The 22,577-nt window shown below is 38.0% G+C and overlaps 1 protein-coding gene across 1 annotated transcript in view; it reads left to right on the plus strand.

Moving 5' to 3' along the window:
* Nucleotides 1–22,577, plus strand: part of GAK (cyclin G associated kinase) — a 70,118-nt gene that overhangs the window by 24,649 nt on the left and 22,892 nt on the right. The window contains exons 9-17 of the mRNA XM_032205458.1: nt 189–301; nt 858–969; nt 2,723–2,846; nt 10,230–10,279; nt 10,366–10,514; nt 13,848–13,970; nt 15,789–15,922; nt 17,730–17,924; nt 19,054–19,171. Coding sequence (XP_032061349.1) covers nt 189–301; nt 858–969; nt 2,723–2,846; nt 10,230–10,279; nt 10,366–10,514; nt 13,848–13,970; nt 15,789–15,922; nt 17,730–17,924; nt 19,054–19,171 — 1,118 coding nt within the window. The remainder of the gene's footprint in view (nt 1–188; nt 302–857; nt 970–2,722; nt 2,847–10,229; nt 10,280–10,365; nt 10,515–13,847; nt 13,971–15,788; nt 15,923–17,729; nt 17,925–19,053; nt 19,172–22,577) is intronic.

Below are 22,577 nucleotides of genomic sequence, written 5' to 3' on the forward strand. Positions count from 1 at the left end.
CATAAATGGTGTTAGTTGTATCACTTAACAACAGTGATACTTGAATATGGATTTAGTGGCTGCTCCACACTGTTTCACATGTTTGAGTGCTCATATTGCTTTAGAGTGCACTGAAGAAAGTACTGATGTTTGCTGAAAGAAGAGCTCTAAAGGGTATCTGTTTTATTGCCTGAATCATGTTTTTTTAGGCTCTTCCTTGAAAGTGAACCCAGAGGAGAGATTGTCAATCACTGAACTAGTGAATCAACTGCAGGAGATTGCAGCAGCTAGGAATGTGAACCCTAAATCCCCCATCACAGAGGTAAAGGAATCTCATAAAGGAGTATTATTGATTAGGTCTCCTTCCTTTCTCTCCTTTTTTATCCAATGTGAGTTTAGTAACAAATGTCAGAGCAGGTCCCATGTTCCTTAGTCTTTTGAAAACTTCACAATTTTATAATTCATTTGAATTGATCAACATTACCTGTATAGTCTTTGAAAATGTGCTTTTATAATTCAGAGCTTATGTGACATTAGAGTAAACTAATTATAGTTCTTACTGCTTAATGAAAAAATGTCACGATCTTGGGTCATTCCTTTGTAAGTAAGTGCTCTATTTTACATGCTGCATTTAATAATCATTAACTTGCACAGGAAAATCTAATACATGAGGACTCTGCCTACATTGACTGGAAACCCACTTATTTGTCTCCAGTTTGATTAATATACACAATATTGAAACTGAATGAATTGCTATACTTGACCTTCCTGGCTTTCTCACAGATTGCATGCTTGTTCTCACCAAGTTATACTGTGTAAATTACTGTTACAAGTTGGCTAAGTGAGCAAGAAAATCATCACAGTATTGATCTCCACAGCTCCTGGAACAAAATGGAGGCTATGGGAACAATGCTCAGCCTCGGGTGTCTGTAACATCAGTTTCACAGAGCTCCAAGCCTGCAGGACAGCTCAATAACATGTACAATGCAGGTATGTGCAGAAGGAAATATCTTGTTTTTGGAAAAAAAAATAAGTCACTTTAGGGTTTTAGACATTTATGTGGCTACTTTGAATTTACATTGCTGTTTCTAACCTTCTTCCTTTTTCTCAGGGTTTGGTTGTATGTTGATAATGCAAATGTGAATTTCTCAAATTTGTTGCTAAAGATAAAATTTACTTTCTTGTGTAGAACAATTGAAACTAAAATGCGTTATTGACTTGTAGATGGGTAAGAAGTTCTGATAATGAATTAATTGATGAGAGTAACTGACAGAATAAGAAATAGTATTTCTAAGAATAAGAGCTACAGTGAAAGTAAACAAAAATATTTTACTTTAAACCTCAAACTTTCCAGTTCAGTGAGGCATATGATATTTTGAAATATTCAGTGTAAAGTGAGAATTTGTAAAGTTAAATTTAACTGCTGAAAATCTTCTCAGAAGTGCTGAATTATAACAAAAACCTTGATATGTTGTGGCACAAGTTAGCAAAATTGGTTCATATCTTGAGGTCTTGCACAACATTGGATCTCTAATGTAGGAAGATGACACTTGTCTCTTTTCCAAGCAGAACTACTTAGCATTATATATGATATGACCAAAAGCAGCCATTCTGTGTCTTTTTGCATAACTTTATGCTAAAACAGGCTTGTTAATCTAGGTGTTGAGGTAGTCCAACCAAAATCAATCCTAAAATAAAATTTTTTGACAACCTCAAGAAGGTAAAAAGCAGAAGCCTAAGCTCATTTATGGGTAGTCAAGTCATTGCATTCAGAAGCACCATAGCTGATGCTGCCTTGAGTCCAGCTAATTAAGGGATGATTATGCAGAGTTGTGCCAGAGGAACTTTACTGATGAGAAGTTGTGTTAGCATCTGAAGAAAAGCAGTAGTTAGGCTAACAGCACTTAATTGAATCAACCAAAGCATGTCTTCAAAATGACACAATTAAAAGCTCATGTACCCGTTCTATAAAAGTAGGTATTCCAGGGTTCACTCAATTGGAAATATTTGTAGTTCATATAGCAAAGAAAATAAAAAGCTAATGGGCTTACTTGCATCTAATTTCTTAATGAAAGGCAGTTTCTGCAACTATCTTACATCAAGTATGAGTATGTTGCTTAACATTACAATTAATGTAGAAGAAGTCAAGGGAGTATTTCATACTGTATTCAGTTTTCCTTCCAGTTTGGTGGTACTTGCATTATATTATGTATGCTGAATTGCCAGTAAGAGGGTATTAAAGCTCAAGAGGAAATTTAAAAAATTGGGTAATATTTATTTGCAGTAATTTTGTCTGTATATGAATTGCTGAATAGGAATCTAGCTTCCAAATAGGAGTATAATCAAAAGGCTGTCTGGCCATCTGTTTTGTGCGGGATTGAGTACTCTTTGTATACTATCATGCTAACAAATAGATGTTTCTAGCTGAGATTTTGGGCTTAAAATGTAACTTAATTATGCCTGCACAGGCTATGTGAAATGCCTTACTTTTATGAATCTTTTACTGTTTTCTCTTAAATGTGAGTAGTCAACTAAGCAATCTGTTATGTAGTTTACCAATAGCTCTTGATCATGCAGAGGTCATTCTTTTCATAGGCCATCATTAAGGAAAGCTTTTGAACTGTGAGCCTTACAACAAAGTTTAGCCTGTATATACTTCCATCTTTGTAGGCAACTTGCTTTAAAATGGAGCCTATTCCAGGATATGACTTAAAGTACAGTTACTTCTGTTTGACTACTCTAGGCCTGACTGTTGCAGAGTGTGACCAGACTTACGGAGGGTTCTTTGATATTCTGAGAGGAGGAACAGAACGGTTTTTCACAAATATTAAGGATACGTCTTCTAAAGTTATCCAGTCTGTGGCCAAGTGAGTAAAAATAAACTGTGCTGGTAAGAGCTCTAAATGAAGGCTCAAGAGCTTATTGTAGAAATAGTCAAATTCAGCATTGTTTTCTAAATATGAACTCTAATAGCTAATAGTTAGCACTGAGACTTTATGAATTATTATTTCTACCATAGCTTTTGTATTAATATGTTTTAGAAATATAGACAGGCTTTCCCCCCAGCATAAGTGCTGCATTTCCTGCTGTTGTCTGCTGTTTTACACATGCTGAAAACCTGGGAGAGATGAGTGGGGAGGGGCTGGAGCAGGGAGGAGTGGTATAGAAATAAGGTTATCATGGGTCAAAAACAAACAAACAAACAAAAAAACAACAAAACTATACGATGTGTCAATGAATAAAGAAGGAATAATGAAAGATAGAGTAGTGTTAGTTAAAGGGAATGGAGGGGAGAGAAACTGCAGGGAAATGGTGCATTGGCTCTTCTGTCCAGTTTAGTTTGCAGTTGTCATCCAGTGTCCTCTTTCATTCTGTCAAATATGGGTGATTGAATGGAGAGACTTTAGGCAAAATGAGTGGTTCTGCACTTTGTCTCCTTTGCCCTGAATTACATAGAAGAATACTTTCCTCCCTGGATGTGTATGTTCTCAGAGTATTAGTGTAGTGTTGTTTCTAATGATTCTTTTCACTCCCACTAAAAATGGTTTTCACTGCCTCTATATGATTGGTCATCAAAGTATGGATTCATACATTTTTGAACTTATAATCAAGTTTGATACAGTGTGAAAACTTTTTCTTAATTCTAGGAAGAGAGGAAGGTAAGTCAATAGGATAATAGAAGTACAACAACTGTACTTTGTCCTTTACTGTAGGGTTTGTAGCCCTTTAATTGGAAATACCATACTTGAAGTCTTTTTCTTGTAACTGCTTTTCTGTCAGGTGTAGTCTGTTTATTGTACTGCTCTAAACTGTTTGTAATGATCAGAGAACTCGGGTCTGTGGAACTTGCACCTCTGTAGCTACTTTGAGTGTGTTTTTCTTTGTTTGTTCTTATGTTTAGTCTGTTTAAACTTCTCATGTATGGCTTAAAAAGGCTAGGTCCTCTGTTTTTAAAGGTCAGAAAAGCTATGTAGCTTTGATCTGTCCTTACAAGCCTTCCACAGATAAAAGCAATTGGCACAACATCAAATTTTTTTTTGGAGAACTACACTGACTCAAGAGAAGAGTGGGAGGTGTACAAGGGGAGTGAACTGTCGCATGATGAAAAACAGTGAGTTCTCAGCAGCATAGCAGAACTGCAGGAATTCTGTGTATGAAGTATTATGATGAGCTGCTTTTAACTTTTCAGCAACCGTTCCCCATTTTAGTTCTTTGGCACATGCTGTCTTACAGACCTCTGTTCTTTATCTCCTTGCACCTGCTACCTTTTGTGGAACTGATCTTCCTCTGACCGTCTGTTCAGCCTTGCTTTTGTTGCTTTTATGGTGTCTTTTTGAAGAAAATTTCTGTGTGATAATAGTTATATTCTGCCAATTCCTTGCCTTTAGCAGCTCTACTACTTAAAAACGTGAAGGTACTAAATTCCTTGTCTTAAATTCTGCTATTTTGCATTAATTTTGAAGTTTAACAGAGAAATGACTTTTCCTTAGTGATAGTCCTTATTCGTTTTTTCCTTTGACAAAGTTAAAAAATTATAAAGCTTTAAGCTGTCATTCTTGTGCCTTTGTTTTTACTCTTTCACTCTAGTATTTTGATTGTACACTGCATGCTTCTGCACTATTCTTGCACTCCACTTCTTGTGCTGTTGTCTCCACATGACTTTCTGTATTGTGCCTCCAGTTACATCCGAAGAAGTTTCTCTTCCTGTGCTTGCAAGCAGTTTATTCCTTAATGGCCACTGGATGTTTGATTACTTTCTGAATTTCATCTTGTGCTGCTCTCCTCTTTTCCCAGGGGTGAGGGATAAGAGCTCTCTACAGGTGACCTTTCAGGATGGAATGCCTCATGCTGACTTCTCACCTTATTTTTATTTCTTACCTGACTGGTTTGTGGGGCTTTCTGCGTTGTGTGTTTTCATTTGGTTCCATAATAAAAGTAGCATGCAAGCAGTAAAATAGTAACTGTATATTCAAACTCATCTGGCAGCTTCTGATGTATAGAACAGTGAGTACTTAATGGTCAGAGATGCTGGTCAGTTCACATGCTCTTCTCTCTCTGAAATTATTTGTTAGAGAATTGTGATTGCCCAAATAAGTTTTGCATCTTAGTTACAGTGTTCATTTTGAATTGCTAGTTACTGTACTGTTGCTGAACTATATCCTTGGCACTTTAGTTAGAATCAAGTTTTCAACTTTTTTTAATTTTTATTTTATTTTTTACAATTTTGGAAGAGTATGATTGAGATGGAAGCTCTTGTGCCCTGCCCAAAACCAGGGTCACTTAGGCCTTAAATCACAATGAGACACAAGCTGCTGAAGTTCTCTAAACTGCTTCAGACTTAATCCGGCATGATTTACTTTGTTATAGTGTCTGAGCCGCTGTCAGGGATCTGAGTGCTGTTGGAGATATTTCTGTGCATGTCTTGTGGAAATCAATAAATATTCTTAGTCAGGAAAAAGCTCTTCACTTTTCCATCTCATTTGCATTACTCACAGAAGGTCATATGTGGTTATTCACTAGAATTGAGTAACTTGAGAGCACAGGTTGGGGTGGGGTTTTTACACTTAACAGTTGTAAGTGCTAAGATATTCAAATTAGATCATAGACTCATAGAATGGTTTGAGTTCAAAGGGACCTCATGGATCATCCAGTTCCAGCCCCCCTGCCATAGACGGTGATGCCACCCACTAGATCAGCATGCTCAGGGCCTCATCTAACCTGGCAGATAACCAACCATTGGTCTCTTCTAGCTAAAGGGGGATAAAATGCTTCCATGTCCTGTGAGAAACTGAGAGAGGATCATCAGAGTATCATCAGACAGTGTCTGTAAATGTGCCACGACTTAATGGCAAGCTGTCACTTTTGCTTTAAATTGTCTAAACATTAAATACCAAGTGTAATCATGAGGAGATGGGTTCCTCTCCAATGTTTTGGACTGGGCTGATTAAATACAGATTGATGTCTAAGGTGACTCATGCACCTTAAAGGGAATGTGAGGTTGTCAAATATATTAAAGCTCTGCACTAGTAAAAACAAATATTGCTCTTATGGAGAACTGTCTTGATACAACTGCATTTTTTTTCCTGTTTTCCATGTGAATTTGTTCATTGGTTTTGGGAAAGAAAGAAAAGGAGGGAATGCATCAAGTACATGGATGTGCTAGTGAGAATCAGTTACTTCAATACTTGTTTTCCATATGATGTTTAATCAATACTCAAAGAAAACCTTTTCCACTTGGAATTCATCAGCGCTCTTTAGTGGCCCTTAATGCTGCAAGTTTCATTCTCTGAGTCTGTATTCCATTTCACTGGAATGGCAGCACATGAATTAGTGTGAGCAATATTTAATGTTTTACAAGACCTATGTGGTCTGAAGTTCTTTAGCATTTACACACTCACCGTGCTTCTGAGAGTCTTACCACTAGGCTTGTGCATTCTTAAACTTCTTGTATTTTAACTGTGCTAAAATGCTAATCCATTCTTTGTGTCTGCTGTAGGACATAGCTGTTTTCTGTCAGGGTCATTCTCTGCCCTCACAAACTTGTGTTGTGGCTACAGCTTACAGAATAAAGGATTAAATAATGCCTTTTCTACTACTGATTGCATCCTTGACTACCTTTATAAAACTCTTCAATAAACATGAGAAGCAGGCATTCTGGATAAACTAAAATGTCTCTTCCCTGAAATGCATTTTCCAACTCCTTGTGTTGGGGTCTGTCATCTAGTTAGAATCAGAGAGAGGCTTGGGATGGAAGGTACCTGATATTGAAACCTGGTATGGAATTCCTGGTATGGAATTTGCATTCTGCACAACTTATGGTTTGTTTTTTTTTTATTTATTTTTTTTTAATTTTATTTTTTTATTTTTATTTTTAACTTTGTCAAACTTGTCTCTTCTGTTGAAGAGATTATGATCTAAAAATGCAAGAACAATTAGCTGTCTTTTATTGTTAGCTTCCTTTGCTTCTAAGGTAATTTTGTTTCTCGATGCTGCATTAATGTTTTATTTGATAAATCTTAACGTTGCATTGGGTAGCTGAATGATTAATTCAGTTTTACAAAGCAAAACTAAGTAAGTGGAAGCAGATTGTTGTGAGTTTCAGTGCTGCATTTCTTCTTGGCCTGTAAGAAAATAAGCATCAGCAGTGGTGGTACTTAGCTAATGAATAGGTGTTTTATTGTGAGTGTAGAAATGTGTGGAGAAAGATTGTTTAGTGTTAGAGCATTATTTGACTAAAGAGTGCTTTGCGTTCTTACTTTTTAGCTATGCCAATTCATCTGTTTTTTTTTTTTATTCTTTCTTTCCCATCTTCAGGTGATAGCAACACACGGTAACTGCTCATCCAAAATTTTGTGCTGTATGCTAACTAGCTTTATTTTAAAATTGCATATTTTTTTAACTTAATTTGCTGGAATGATGTTTTGTTTAATATTAAGTATCACTATTAAATGCAACTGTTTTGACAGAACTAGTATTGCCAACCCTTTCCACAATGAGAAGTCTCTAACATTTAATTACAACTTCTGAATTTTTTCAGATAGTTGTACTGCAAAATTAGAATTTATGTTTTATTTGCTATATTTTGCTTTAGGTATCTCACTATAAAAGCTTTGCCTGCTGTTATCGGAAAAGGATAGCATAATTTTTCCATTTACCTTTAATTGAAGCCTTTAAAAAGCCTAAAAAATATGGATTTTTTTCAAACCAGAAACCCTACATGCAATGTCGGGTTGTCATGCAAAAACGTTGTTGCACTCATCACCTGCTGGCAACATTGCTATGTAAATGAAATGTCCTGATGTTAGTAGCATGAAAGGAAAAACCTCAGTCCTGGTATTTTATTACAGGGTTGTGTCTTGTAACAGGGTTATGTCTTGAAATGTATAGGAAATGCATATCACCATGTGTGTGAAAAGTGGACTGAAAAATTGTGTGTCTATTTTGTCTTCCTGAAAATTAAAGGAATCTTATTTGCCAGTCTGAAGTGAAACACTCCAGTAAAAAGAGTATCTTGTGTTCCATTGTTAATACTGAATTAGATCTCAAGTCCTCAGAATAAAGCTGAAGGAACATGGAACGTGGAATAGGAATTTGAGGAAAGTCACACATTTTAAGAGACTTTTGTTGATTCTGCAGTTTGCATAGCAGTTACATTTTAATTAAGACAGCAGAACCATTCTGAAGCTTTTTTCAGTTGCAACAGGCATACAGATTTTTTCCTGCAAAATAGCAAGCTTTTCTTGGCTGTGATGTTATTGTCATACTAAATAACACTTTTTCAGTAAGTGCTTTAGCTTTAATGTGCATGGGGCTTTTCTGCAAGTGCGTGTAGTGAGAGCCATGCTCCTAGTAATGTTGCATTTTAATTTAGACAAATGTAAAAATCAAAGATATATAGACTAGTGTTTTTAGTAAACAGGTTAGTATCTGAAAATATTCCCTAATGAATGTAAAGACATTTTTTTGTTTTTCTTTTTATAGATCTGTGCATTCATTTCACACTGTTGTTTAACCTGTAGTAATGTTGAAGACATAATAGATCTTTGTTCTCAGGCTATCATATTAGGTGGTTCTTTGTCTTGATACTAAAAAAAGTCGAAGTCGTTAGAATGATCTGCATGTTTTCTTGCTTAAAGCTGGTGGGTGTAAGTGACAGAATTTGACACTTCTCAATCATAAATGACTGTGTTCATCACTAGTAAGAATTTATAATTGGCTCTGAGTATAATTTTCTCCCTTAATCAGTTTGGCTGAGGAAGTTAAATATTTCCAGAATTGCAAAGAAGTTTGAAATAGACAAAATGGCCAAACACTGTCTAGACTGAGTTTTCAGTGCTTTGTCTAGTAAGGCTCTCAAAATTCCTTGTAGTGACTTCAATTTATCTTGAGACCTTGGATCATTTTTCATTGTTAGGACAAGGACTATGCCAGTCCATATAAACATTCTTTCATGTAATTGCCTTCAAAGGAATTGTTCTTACCTCACCTAAAATCGTCCTCCCAGTCCTTGTAAATTCAATCTTTCAATCAATCCCTCCAGGCTCTTTTGTATTTAATAGCAAGCCATAAGGAATCAAAGAAATAATGTTTTATCTTAATGTTTTGAAAATGAGTGCAGTATTCTAAGTCTTCTCTTTCAGCGTCTTGAAATTTTGTAGTAATTCTAGAACACCTGGTTTTGATAATGCATTTACATTGTTTAAATATGCATCATACTGTGGTGAACTTTTGATATTCTGGAGTTATGCTACTAATTTCAGTTAGGTATCTAACCCAAATTCTGTAGGTGATATTTGTTCTTGCTTTGCCAGTCAGGAGTGCAGGCCTGTTGGATCTGACCCAAGGGTGTTGGGTTTATGCTGGAGTCTTTCAGTCTTTCTGAGGCTTTTTCATCCTGCTACATAGCAACTACCCTGGAAAGAAAAAATATCAGTCATTTTAAAATACTAAGTTGTTGGCATAATGTAGGTGATTAAGCAGAGATGGAAGGAATTGAACTAAACAAAAAAAAACCTTCACAATTATATAGAACTGAATAGTAATTGCTCACTTTGAAAATTCACTTCCAAAATGCCCAGAGGAATGATTTCAATTTATAAATTCAATGAATATACAGTAAATTTAAGCTGAAATCTATGAAGACAGGCAGAGGGAGTTGGGGTTGTTCAGCCTGGAGAAGAAGTCTCTGTGCAGACCTTACAGCAGCCTTCCAGAGCCTAAAAGGGGTCTACAGGAAAGGTGGGGAGGGACTCTTTGTCAGGGGGTTTATATAACATCTATAATGTTATATATAACATTAATTTATATAACATCTATATATTTATATAACATGTTTTAAATAACATCTTTGTAGTGATAGGGCAGGGGGTTATGGCTTTAACCTAAAAGAGGGAAAGTTTAGCTACTGGGGAGAAATTCTTCCTATAAAAAAGATGGAGAGCGACTTTTTACATGAGCAGATAGTTCTAGGACCTGGGCAAACTGTTTTAACCTAAAAGAGGGTAGATTTAGATTAGATATAAGGAAGAAATTCTTTACTCAGAGGGTGGTGAGGCACTGGAACAGGTTGCTCAGAGAAGCTGTGGATGCCTCATCCCTGGAGGTGTTCAAGGCCAGGCTGAATGGGTCCTTTAGATGGAAGAAATAAAAGGTTGTTCTTTGTAGTGAGTGGACGCTAAGACCTGAATTTCTGAATCTATGTCTCAAATGCTTCTGCTTCCCAGTACTAACTCCAATGTGTTCTGTTTCAGTTATGCAAAAGGAGACTTGGATATATCATACATCACTTCCAGAATTGCAGGTATGATTACTACGTCTCTCGATCATTTGATTGTTCTTAGTATATGAAGATCTCAAGGTGAAGTATTCACTTCTTTCTGTTTTCAGTGATGTCCTTTCCGGCTGAAGGTGTAGAGTCTGCCATCAAAAATAACATAGAAGATGTGAGGTTATGTCTGGACTCTAAACATCCTGGGCACTATGCTGTGTATAACCTTTCTCCAAGAACATACAGGCCTTCAAGATTCCATAATAGGGTGTGTATAATTTTTGTGTATTTTTATAAAAGGTCTCTCAACAAAGTATCTTAGTGTATATCTTCAGCTTCCTGTTGTTGGAAGCTTCCTGTGTGTTAAAGTAGGCTGCTTAATCAAAAATATCACAAAATAAGAGTATAAGCATAAGGTTAGAGTAGCCTGTGTTCTGCTTGTTTTTGGTTCCTGTTCAAAGTTATAAATTAAGGCTAATCTTTAATCTTACTGACTCAAGCACATTTCTTAGGCTAGTGATATGTTAGAAGAAATGTATTGGTACCCTTTTTTATTTCAGATTTAAGTGAAGAACAGCAGTCTTACTAAAACCTCAGTCTCTTCTCATTCAGATCTTTTTTTTTTTTTTCTTTCAAAAGTAGTACTGCTTTGGAGACTGATTTTAAATAACACTGATTGGACTTTCTCCTTGTCCCACTGCATACTGTTTGACTCCAGTGTGGCCCAGCCCTAGAGTGTTGCGTTTTTCAGAGATGACTACCTGACTGCTTGTTGCTACTGCATGAGATACTGGTATAATTTAGCTGAGCCTTCAGTAGCCTTCCTGGCTATTTCTTTGATGCTAAAATGAAGACACATCCCCAATTCAATAACACAGTAATGAGGGCAACTTGTTGGGTGTTGAAACTCTGGACTTCTGTCAGTGCTACTAAATATGCTTCAACTGTCCTGTAACTAGCTCAACAGTCTAAGTTACTGCTGTGTTTTGAGTTGTCTAGCACTGGCTATGTGCTAGACAACTATAGCACACCCTATCTACATTGTGTGTAGTGATCGTGCCCCTTCCCCACAATACTGACTGCCCAGTGGGGAGTCTAAAAGCATTATGTGCTACATGAAATATGAAGTCCTTGTAGACATTATTCTGCAGAGCCACCCTTTAGCATTTCTTCGGTTATCTGAGTTTGCTTAAACGTCATCAGGCTGGGAAATATTTAATGTATGTTATCCAGTGTTTGTCACTTCCCTATTTGTATCCTTACTTTGTACTGTCTACAAGTTTAAATGTCACACCTGAAAAGCAGTTATGACCTCTTTGAGTGGAGGATTCTATTCAGGACCAAGATTTTTTGAATTTGGCTCAGTATGAGGTTTAGTTAAAGACTGTTAAACAGTCTTGGAGCAGGTGCTTCAAACAAAAACTTCAGGAATGCATTTTAGCACTAAGATCCTGGAGAAGTCCACCGAGGCTGATGTATTTAAGTGAACTCATTTATTCCTTGTTCTACTAAATCTATCAGTCTTACCTAGACACTGATATTCCTGATGTATTAATGCTGTGAGTGGCAGTATGTATGCAGTTAAATCTTCCAGTGGCCTGAAGATTTTCTGGTATACATCTGTCTTAGTGACATCGATTTTGTTGTATGATCTTTGTTTTGCTGTATCTGGAAAGAAATAATATCTTGTATCTTGTCATAACACTATGTGTTCCTGCCCACTTCATTGGCTAGGAGTGTTTAAGTTCTATAAAAAGAAGCAAACAAAAAAGCAAAAAATTGTATTCTGTAAAAACAGATATTTTACTTGAGAAAAACCTTGTATGAAGAAAAACTCATCTTGGGAAAATTTTCCCTGTCCATCTTTGAAATCCAGATATACAATGAGTAATGCTTCCTGACTTTTTTAACTTCGTTAGTCAGTGCTGGGCTAGAGCAGTCAAGTAAGAAGCTAAAGAAGCTTAAGCTTCTCTAGTGCCACAAACGATGATTCTGGCAAGCCTTAAACCCTTAAACTTGATCAAAATAGAACAGCATCTAAAACATTTATGAAATGATACTTTCACGGTTTCCTGTGTACTATGTCTAAATCCTTTTTTTTTTTTTAAAAAAAAAAAAAAACCTTGATTAAAGTTAATGGTAGCTTTGAAATCCTCTCTGCTAACTTTGAGTTGTGTTTGGAACAGGTTGCTTTGAGAGGTTGTGCACTCAGTCTCTGGAGATTTCTAAGACCTGCCAGTATAAAGCTCTCAGCAAGTCAGTCTGACCTTACCACTGACTCTGCTTTGAGCTGTTGGAGCCTCGGGAGATCTCTATTTCACTGCAATCTGAATTTTTCTTTGATTCCATCTTATAAAAGGAGGTTGTGGGTCTTTAAAGGTGTCAGCAACACAACATGTTGGCAATTTCAATTTTGATAATGACCGGAACATATTGAGCTTCAAACACAGCCAAATGGAAAGTGGGCAATGTTGTGTGGTTTCCATTTCATGGCAAAACTAGAGTCTGAGCAGAAAGTAAACTTTAAGTCAAAAAAAGTAATTTCTCTAACTTTTAGAATATGTATTTTCCACTTTATTTTCTGGTTTATAGCTGTAATGCTGCCGTATGATTCTTTCAGTGATAGTATAATATTTGAGATGTATTGACGCCCATGTTGAAATCTGTGGTGAGCAAGAATATAAAGGGCTGCTTGCTTTAGCTTTATTTGGTCTGCGGTGACTTTGCAAAACTTTTCAGCAACAAAAGAATGTTAAATCTCTAGCAAAGTGAGGTTTTCTGAAACAGCCAACTTTTTAGCTTTTCACTGTACTCTAGGATTTTAATTTATAGAAGACATCATATGTCAGATTATCTCTTGTAGCCTTTTTTCCTGAGCTTGGCATCTCATTGAGAACTTCTTGTGATAGTTCAGGTAATTAATCTGAGTAACCTTTGAGCTCTTCTGTTTGAGAAGATGTGTGGCTGATAGTGAACTTGGTCTTTCACCTTCATTTTCAGTCCTGTCTAAAAAGAAAAAGGTTGCTTTGTAAGTTGTTCACTTGGGTCCTGATAGAGCCTTTGCTCTCTGAGTTGCAGGTTCTCACGGATCAGCCTTCTCATGTACTGCATTCTTCTGTGGTTGGACTTGATGATCTTGAGGTCTCTTCCAACCTACAAATTCAATGATTCTGTAATACAGAGGCTGAGAAGTGAAGCAATTATTTGGCAGTCTTTTGTAAAACTAATTGCAGAAGGAGTATTACTGAACTGCTGAGGCTCTTTGAGTAAAGGACAGAAGTAAAAACATACTGAATCTAGCATTTTCCTTAAAAATGTGCACTACTCAGGTTGAAAGCTTTTACAATCTGAAATTTTCTCAGAGGAAGAAAATCTTATGTTGTTGATACTTCAGCCCTCTGGTCTGTTCCAGTCTGCTGTCTTTGATCCTATAACATGATGCTTGTAGTGTTGCAATACTGTTTCTGGGAGGGGCACTTTGCTTAATTTCTGCACAGAGATGGCATTCAAGTGCAAAATTTCATTTTATACACATAGTTTATGCTGTGCAAATATGTGACTGTCATGTTGTTTGTCACTTTGGCTGGATCTCTCATTTCAGGTTTCTGAATGTGGCTGGCCAGCAAGGCGAGCACCAAATCTTCAGAATCTCTACAGTATATGCAAGAACATGCATTTATGGCTGAAACAAGATCAGAAAAACGTTTGCATTGTGCACTGTCTTGTAAGTAATCGGTTTGTCTCAAGTGTTTTGCTCAATCCAACTTTAGGTATTAAGTATTAAGTAGGTATTAGGTATTAGGTATTAAGGATGTTAGTATCACACAGTTCATGAATATTCCTGATTTTCCTCACTGTAGGGCCTGGAGGGAATTCCATCCTGCTATGTATTAATAAATTATTTCCATAAATTTTCTTTTTAGGCAGTTAGTGGGATGATGTAGCTCTTCCTTGCTGTTCTGGTTGCAGTTGGGATAGAGTTAATTTCCTTCCTAGTAGCAGTTATGGTGCTGTGTTTTGGATTTAGGATGAGAATAAAGTTGATAACGCACCAATGTTTTAATTGTTGCAGAGCAGTGCTTGCACTAAGTCAAGGACGTTTCAGCTTCTTGCTCTGTCTTGCCAGCGGGCAGGCTGGGGGTGCAGGTGGGAGGGGACAGACCCAGGACAGCTGACCCCAACTGGCCAAAGGGATGTGCCATGCCACCTGATGTCATGCTGGACAATATATAGGGGTGGCTGGCTGGTGCGGGGGGTACTGGCTGCTGGGGGATCGACTGAACAATGGCCTACAGGTGGTGAGCAATTGCAATTGCGCATCGCTTTTGCACAAATTATTATTAGTAGTACTATTATCATTATTTTCCTTTCTTTTCTGTCCTAAGAAACTGTTTCTATCTCAGCCCACCGGCTTCTTTTTCTTCTGATTCTCTTCCATATCCCAGAAGGGGAGGAGGGAGGGGGAGCGAACGGCTGTGGGGTGCTTATCTGCTGGCCAGGTTAAACCGCAACACTTGCACGTAATATAGAAGGCATTATATAGGAGGGATTAAGACAAAGTAGCCTTTGGGAGCAAAAAATGTTTTCTGCTGCCTTAGTGTTTGCTTTATTTTCTCACTCTACTATTTTGATGGAGCACTCTTACTTTGTAAGTAGCGGCTGGGTGTATTCTGCTTTTCGCACTACTGTCTACTTGGAAATGTAATTATCTGAAGGATTGCAGAAACCGACTGTGGGACTTCGGTGGATCCTGCTTTTGCGGGCAGCCTATTGCCTTGTAAATTCCAGTGTTATTTAATGTGTCACTAACTTTGATATAGCCCTCAAAAAAGCAAGTGAACTGATAAAAAGCAACCTCTCGTGTCAAATGTGGGAGATGACTGTTAAAGCAATTTGAAGGAGGAACATTTCCTTTTTCCCCATTTCTACACATACATGCCGAATGACTATGGAAAAATCTATGCTTGCTGATAAAACAAACAACAGGACCTCAGGCTTTTATTGCTTTTTTTTTTTGTTTTTCTGTCAGCTGTTACCTTCTAACTTCTGAATATTCAGTATTCTGTTTTGTAGGGAGGAATATAGGCTGTGTGTAGCAGTAGTTCCTGCAGATGGATTCATTTTTTTTTCTTTCCCTTCTCTTAGTTCAATGACAAGTATTAATCTCAGTTTTAGTCGAACAGCTATAGAACGTAGTATGGCTCAGTTCTTAGAACTGCTTCTATAGCAGAAGCCCATGGTTATTGACCTAAAACAGCACCGAACTTGGTTAAGACCAGGAAACAGACATTAAAATAGATGTTAGTGATAGTAAGGTAATAAATATCAAACTGAATTTTAAACAGCAGTAAGCTAAAGCAGTAATTTATTCATGTTTGAGCAAGCAGATAGTCTATAGAATTGTTTGTATTATGTGAAAAATCAAATGATCACACCAGAACTAGGGCTTTTTAATGCAGAACACACAGGTAGTATGTTCTTCGGTAACTTCTGTAATGCTTTTTCCTTTAGGTTTAATAACAAATTTACAATTTTCTTGTAGGATGGAAGAGCCGCATCTGCTGTTGTAGTTTGTTCTTTTCTGTGTTTTTGTCGTCTCTTCACGACTGCTGAAGCTGCAGTTTATATGTTCAGTATGAAAAGATGTCCTCCTGGTATTTGGCCTTCTCATAAAAGGTATGCTATCGGTCTGTTTGTAGGGTACTATTGAAGCAAGTATTTGTGCAATTGTGAATATGCAACTATTTTTACAGGGTCCTTTTTACGATAAATTATTTCAACAGTGTCTGTGTTAAAACAACAAAATACTTGGAAAAACAAATGTATTGTAAGTAGATAAAGTAGTTCTGTGAGTAGTTTGAGACCTTAATTACTAACGGTGTTATCACAACTGAATCAAATATGATATGTATGTAGTGAAGCAGTGTTAGGAGTGAAAACAAGGGTATGCAGTGCTTTCGAATGCTGTCTTTAGTATAAAATCCTCTTCCACATGTAGATGACGTTATATTCCACATGCACCAGCTTACTACATGGTAAGTTTTAGTGTGTCAGACCACAGCAAGTTCTGTTGGAAAGAGTAATAATTTCTTGTTCAGATAAAAATGCCTTCTGTTTTTTAAAGGAGTGCATGCAGAGGACTTTGGAATATTTGTCAGAATGTATGAAACTAGGTATTTGAATTAATTTGATAGATCTTTATGGTGGTTTTACCATGCTGGGCAGCTAAACCCCACAACCGCTCTCTCACTCCCCCTCTTTTAGATGAGGAGGGGGAGAAGTAAAGCAAAGAACAACTCACGGGTTGAGATAAGGATAATTTAATTGAAGGGAAATAATAATAATAATTAAATAAAGATTATTATGAACTAAACAATTTAACTAAAGGGAAATAAAAAGGGAAAGGGGAAAAGGGAGGGGGAAAGGGAAAAATAAAAAGAAGGGAGGAAAACAAAAAAACAAAAAAAATGAAGGCTATATGGAAGTGCAGAGGAAAGAAATTACTGTCTACTTCCCACAAATGAGCGATGATTGACCACGTCCTTGAAGCAGGGCCTCAACACACGTAGCCGGTGTTCGAGAGGAGGACCGACGTTTTCAACACGAGAGCCCACCCCTCCCCTCTTCTTCCTGTTTCCACCTTTTATTGCTGAGTGTGAGCCCATACAGCAGCACTGTATGGGCTGCTGCTGGGAAAGTTAACATTCCAGCCAGACCCAGTACAATCTTGTAACAATAAAGTCTCCAGAGCAAGTGACTGTGGTATTAAATGTTTTTCCTACAAAAAAAAAAAAAAAAAGATTAAATTTAGAAAGGTGAGAAGTAAAGATTAGTGAAGAGTAACTGACAAATTATGAAGTTGTACAAATTTATTCTAGGTATATTTAATGGGTCCTGTACAGGGTAGGTCATCAAAGAGGATAAACATAAAGGTAGCCTGATGTGTAAAGTGCTGTTAGGAGGCTTTGAGTTACTAGCTTCAGAACTGCTGTAACTTTATTCCATTTTGTGTAAAATATCAGTGGACAGTTCTCTTAGTGGGGTGTTGTAGCTGAGGCCTTTGGGAAGAGCGGCTAGCTTGTTTTACAAGTGAGTAAATGTAAAGCTATAGACCTGAGGCAGAGGCTAGCATTGTCTGTAAGGTGAAACAAAGGCACAGATGATTTCATATGTGGTGCTGTATTCAATTGTCTGAACAGCATATTTTTCTGCTGTGGTGGAGCTATTAGATTTTCCTGCAGAAATTGTGTTGCTGTCCTTAGAAAGACCAGTTAAGTATCATAAGTATTTCCTCACATTTCTATTTTGTTCTCCTTTTGTCAAATTCTATCAAATTGAAAAATCTGTTTTCAGGAAGTGCTTTTACATGTTTCCAGTTCTATTACCACGTGTTATTGCTGGGTGGCTGGGTATTAACAAAAGTAACTTGTGTGCCCCTGTTCTTATGATTTCGTTCTCTGATCTAACCTTTTGTATTTAACAGATATATTGAATACATGTGTGACATGATGGCTGAAGAACCAATTATTCCTCACAGCAAGCCAATCCTTATTAGATCAATCATCATGACTCCAGTTCCTCTTTTCAGTAAGCAGCGTAACGGCTGCAGGCCTTTTTGTGAAGTATATGTTGGGGATGAAAGAGTAGCTACTACCTCCCAGGAATATGACAAAATGAAGTAAGTATAGGTTATGAAAACTGCACGTTAAGTTTTCCTTTAACTTAAATAAGAAGTCTTTACTATGAGGAGAAAATATGATTTTGGGGCTGGTTGAGCAGAGAGCAGCTTAAATACGTGGAAAAGCTCCTCTATCCTATTTTAGTTGATCCTGAAAGGTAAATCATGGGGAAGAGACAAAGTGGTTAAAAAAGAGTTTGAAGGTGTCTGCACAGAAAGCGTGGATCACAGTGGAGTGGCATATTACACTGTGGGCTTTGGGAAACAAAGTTGAACAAGACCTTCTCTATACCACATGGAACAGCATGAAACTAGGAAGACTGATCTCTGCTGCACATGTAGTTGGGGTGGTGTACCAACACCACTAAGACTGAACTTTGTGATGCAGTTGTGCAGTAAGCATCCACCAGCTGCCATAGCTGTAAGGAAAGAGCTTAATTCTGGTATATCCAGGGTAACTCTGGTGCCTGCTGATGTAATGCAATGTTGCAGCTATAAATCATACTAGCAATGCTATCTGGCAGTCAGTCACAAATGGAGGTAAGGTAAGAATGCCCAAGTCCTTCCAGCTTTCTTAAAAACCCAAGCCCAGTAAAAATTTGTTATGAACTTGGAGAGGGAGCAAAAGAAACAGCTACGGAGTGTTAAAATATCTTCCTTTTTTTTTTTTTTTTTTTTTTGGACTACTGTATCTCAGTGGGGATCCTAACTTATTGGTTACCAGTATTGTGTAACAGTGTAGCTACAGTTTCTTTTCACCTTTCTTTGGAATAGCTTTCATAATTCCCAGTCTGTTGGCCACTGTTCTAATTGTGCTCTTGCATTTTTACAGCAGTTCCTAAGAAGCATATTTCTCATATATTTGATTTGAGAGTTATGAGTCTAAATGTATTTGTAGCTCTGTTTTGGGCAACTGCTGCTTGTCAACTACTTGCTTTTGACAAAGCAAGTGACAAGAGCAATTTTTAAGTTTTAATCACTTAGAGTGCATTCCTTCATTCGTAGTTAAGAATTTACGGTGGTATTTCATGGGTTAATATTGAAGGGCTTGGGGAAAGAAAACTAAGCATAAGGAAATAATCCAGCTTCAGAAAAATATAGTGCAAATGTGGATATGCTTTTTCTTCAGGGAATTCAAAATTGAAGATGGGAAAGCTGTAATTCCACTAGGTATAACAGTACAAGGAGATGTTCTCATTGTGATCTATCATGCCCGCTCAACACTAGGAGGCCGACTGCAAGCTAAGGTAATAATAAATTTAACAACCTGCATGAATGGCTTCCTTCTAGGTATAGTTTCTATTGTAATTGTATTTGGAATCTCATTAAGTACGTGAGTTTATTTAGTGTTCTGTGTTCAAATAAATGTTTGTGTTCATGCACTTGGGAATCCAGTTCCTTCAGGCCTGGTAAGTGTCCATTTTCTTCATGCTCTACATGGAGATGCTTTGGTAAGCATTTCTGGAAATTACTCCTATAGTGATAGTAACTAGCTAAAGGCTCTCCACACAAATACAACTTTTCAGTTTATTTGGTCTCATCTATTAAGTTGCACAATAGGCCAAAACTTCTTAGTTCAGTATAAGTAAACCAAAATGAACAGAAAAATGCCACTTAGTGCAAAAGTGGTATTCCAGGGACTGACTGCACTAAACAGTCTCAAATAAAATAAAAAAAATGCATGTGGTGTTGTACCTTGTTTCTAAGCAAGTTTGAGTGTTGTAGCTAATTTTATGACTGGTCTTTTTTTTTTTTCTCCCAGAGAGAATGCATATTTCATTTTTATTTCAAAAAAAAAAAAAAAAAGCAAACCCTCATGTACTAGAATCACAAGTTTGCCAAGTCTGACTCCAAATTCCTATAAATGAATTTTGGGTCCCCCTCTTGTGGTGTGACCAAATTAAACCCAGAGGTCTATGTAAATAAACCTGGAGGTCTATGTAAAAGATGGGATGACACAGCAAAGTTTAGATAACTTACAGTATTGCGAAAATTGATCCAGAGGTTCTTCAGACAGTACTGCAGATTCCAGACATTTGCAGCAAAAATACGTACTCGTACATTTCTGCTATTACTGAAGTAGATGTTCTCCCTACATTTTTTACTTTGCATAGAAAGTTGAGTATGAAATTGTATGTTGCAGAGATCCAAGACTGAGAAATATTTGGCCAAAGGTAATATGTTCTCCTTGTGCAATCTCAGTGTCAGTTTCACTGATTGTAAGGTTAATGCCTGGTTTCTCTGGTATTTAACCATTAACCGAGAGAGATTAGAATTTTCTCGTCTGTCTGCTGTAACACATGGTATATCAACAGTGTATGTAATGATACTGGTTTGGTGTTTTAATGGAACAATATTCATTGTCTTCGTAGTTCTACATGCTGTAAAATGCTCCCTGAAGCTCTCTGCAGAACTCTACTAAGATCAGCCATTGCATTTCAATTTTGCTGTTGAGTGCTTAGAGCTGTGTGTTGTGAATGTCTTCCACTTGTTTACAGTTGATTTGAGAGAGGATTTAGTTTATCTTCTAGGAAATGTCTTGCATAACGAGGGATTAAAACTTATCTGATAGTGTTTCAGGTTTTCATACGTAGTTCAGGATAGGGCTGGATGGATGAGAGAAACTGCCTCTTAATTCCTTTCTTGGTGTGTGTCACTAAGCTGCCTTGACCAAAAGTTCCTAACAATCAGTGGTGGGCAGAACTTTTGAAGTGAAATTTAACATGGGGAGTGAGATACCTGCTCAGGTAAGTGTCAAGTGGTCCACCTACTGGGAAGAACTTTTGCATCGTTGTGTCATCATGGTTCTCATCTGTCAGGATTTGTAACTTCATGCCTGTGACACTAGCAAAGTGTAAATAAAGTTTTGGCTGTAAGAGGTGTTAGTAGGGAAATCTTGAAATCAGATGCACATAACAATGGGAAAATGTGGAAGATGCTGGAAAACATGGATACCGAGTGTGAGTATAAAAAGGGAATTTCAGGCAAAGCTGATTTTTATATCTTTTTGTAATCCACAAAGTGTTTAGCAGAAGGAATTTTACAAGATAACTCAAGCACATCAGAGCTGTACATGTATTAAGATGTATTTAAAGAGGTTGTGCACTAGAACTGGGTTATACAAAGCTTACAGACTTCGTAATGCAGCATTCGGACACATCGGCCAGAAAAGAAAGACCAAGGAGGGCTTACTCTGATGGATGAGAAGGGAGAGCTGGTAACCACGGACATGGAGAAGGCTGAGGTACTTGGGAAGTTTTCCCTCAGTCTTCACTGACAGTAAGCCTTCCCATGTCTCTTGATTCCCTGAACCTTGTAGATAGAGGCTGGGGGAGCAAAGTCCCTCCCCCTGTAAGCGAAGAGCAGGTTGGAGACCCCCCTGATGAAACTGGACAGGCACAGCAGGTCTGTGGGGCCCGATGCCATGCACCCCAGGGTCCCAAAGGACCCTGATGGAGCTGCTAAGCCTCTCTCCATTGTATTTGGGAAGTCCTGGCAGTCAGGTGAAGTCCTGGGTGACTGGAAAAAGGGAAACGCCACTGCTATTTTTAACAAGAGCACCTGGGGGAACTACAGACCTTTGAGCCTGGCAAGACAGTGACTTCTGTGCCTGGTAAGATCATGGAACAGATCCTCCTGGAAGCAATGTCAAGGCATGTGCAGGACAAGGAGGTGATCTAAGACAGCCAGCATGGCTTCACCAAGGAAAAATCATGCCTTTGAGAAAAACTCACTGAGAGCAGACCTGTGGAGAAGGACTTGAGGGTTCTGGTGGGTGAAAAGCTCACCGTGAGCCAGCAGTGTGCACTTGCAGCCCAGAAGGCCAACTGCATCCTCGGCTGCATCATCGGAGGAATGGACAGGAGGCTGACAAGGGAGGTGATTGTACTCCTCTGCTCTGCCCTCATGAGGCCCCACCTGGAGTGCTGCATCCAGGTCTGGGACCTCCAGCACAAGAAGGACATGGACCTGCTAGAGTGGGTCTAGAGGAGGGCCACAAGGATGATCAGAGGGCTGAAGCACCTCTCCTTTGAAGATGGGCTGAGGGAGTTAGGGCTGTTCAGGCTGGAGAAGAAAAGAGAAAAGGCTCTGGGACACCTCCTTGTGGCCTTTCAGTACTTAAAGGGGTTTTACAAAAAAGAGGGAGAGCAACTTTTTACTTGGGCAGATAGTCACAGGACCAGGCAGAACTAAACTAAAGGAGGGTATATTTAGATTAAGTCTTAGGAAAGTAATTCTTTATTCTGAGAGTGGTGAGGCCCTGGCACAGGCTGCCCAGAGAAGCTGTGGATGCCCCATCCCTGGAGGTGTCCAAGGTCAGGTTGGATGAGGCCCTGGGCAGCCTGATCCAGTTGGTGGCATCCCCACCCACAGCATAGGGATTGCAACATGATCTCTAATATCCCTTCCAACCTGAGCCGTTCTATGATTATAGGAAAAGCTGTCAGAGTTGTCTTATTAGACTGTGTTTGTATCACTTGCACTATAAGGACAGGCATGAATATTCTACATGTGCTGTAATTAAAGCCAGGGAGCAAATATAGTGTGGGTTTATCAGTTTGCTGTATTTTGGATTTGTGTAAGATGAGGAGCTACATGGATCTTTTATGGTAGAGTTTTCTTGATTCTTGTTTGCTGACCAAGCAGGGGCGA

The sequence above is a fragment of the Aythya fuligula genome, chromosome Z (genome assembly GCF_009819795.1).
Source record: "Aythya fuligula isolate bAytFul2 chromosome Z, bAytFul2.pri, whole genome shotgun sequence".
In the NCBI taxonomy this organism is placed as follows: Eukaryota; Metazoa; Chordata; class Aves; order Anseriformes; family Anatidae; genus Aythya; species Aythya fuligula.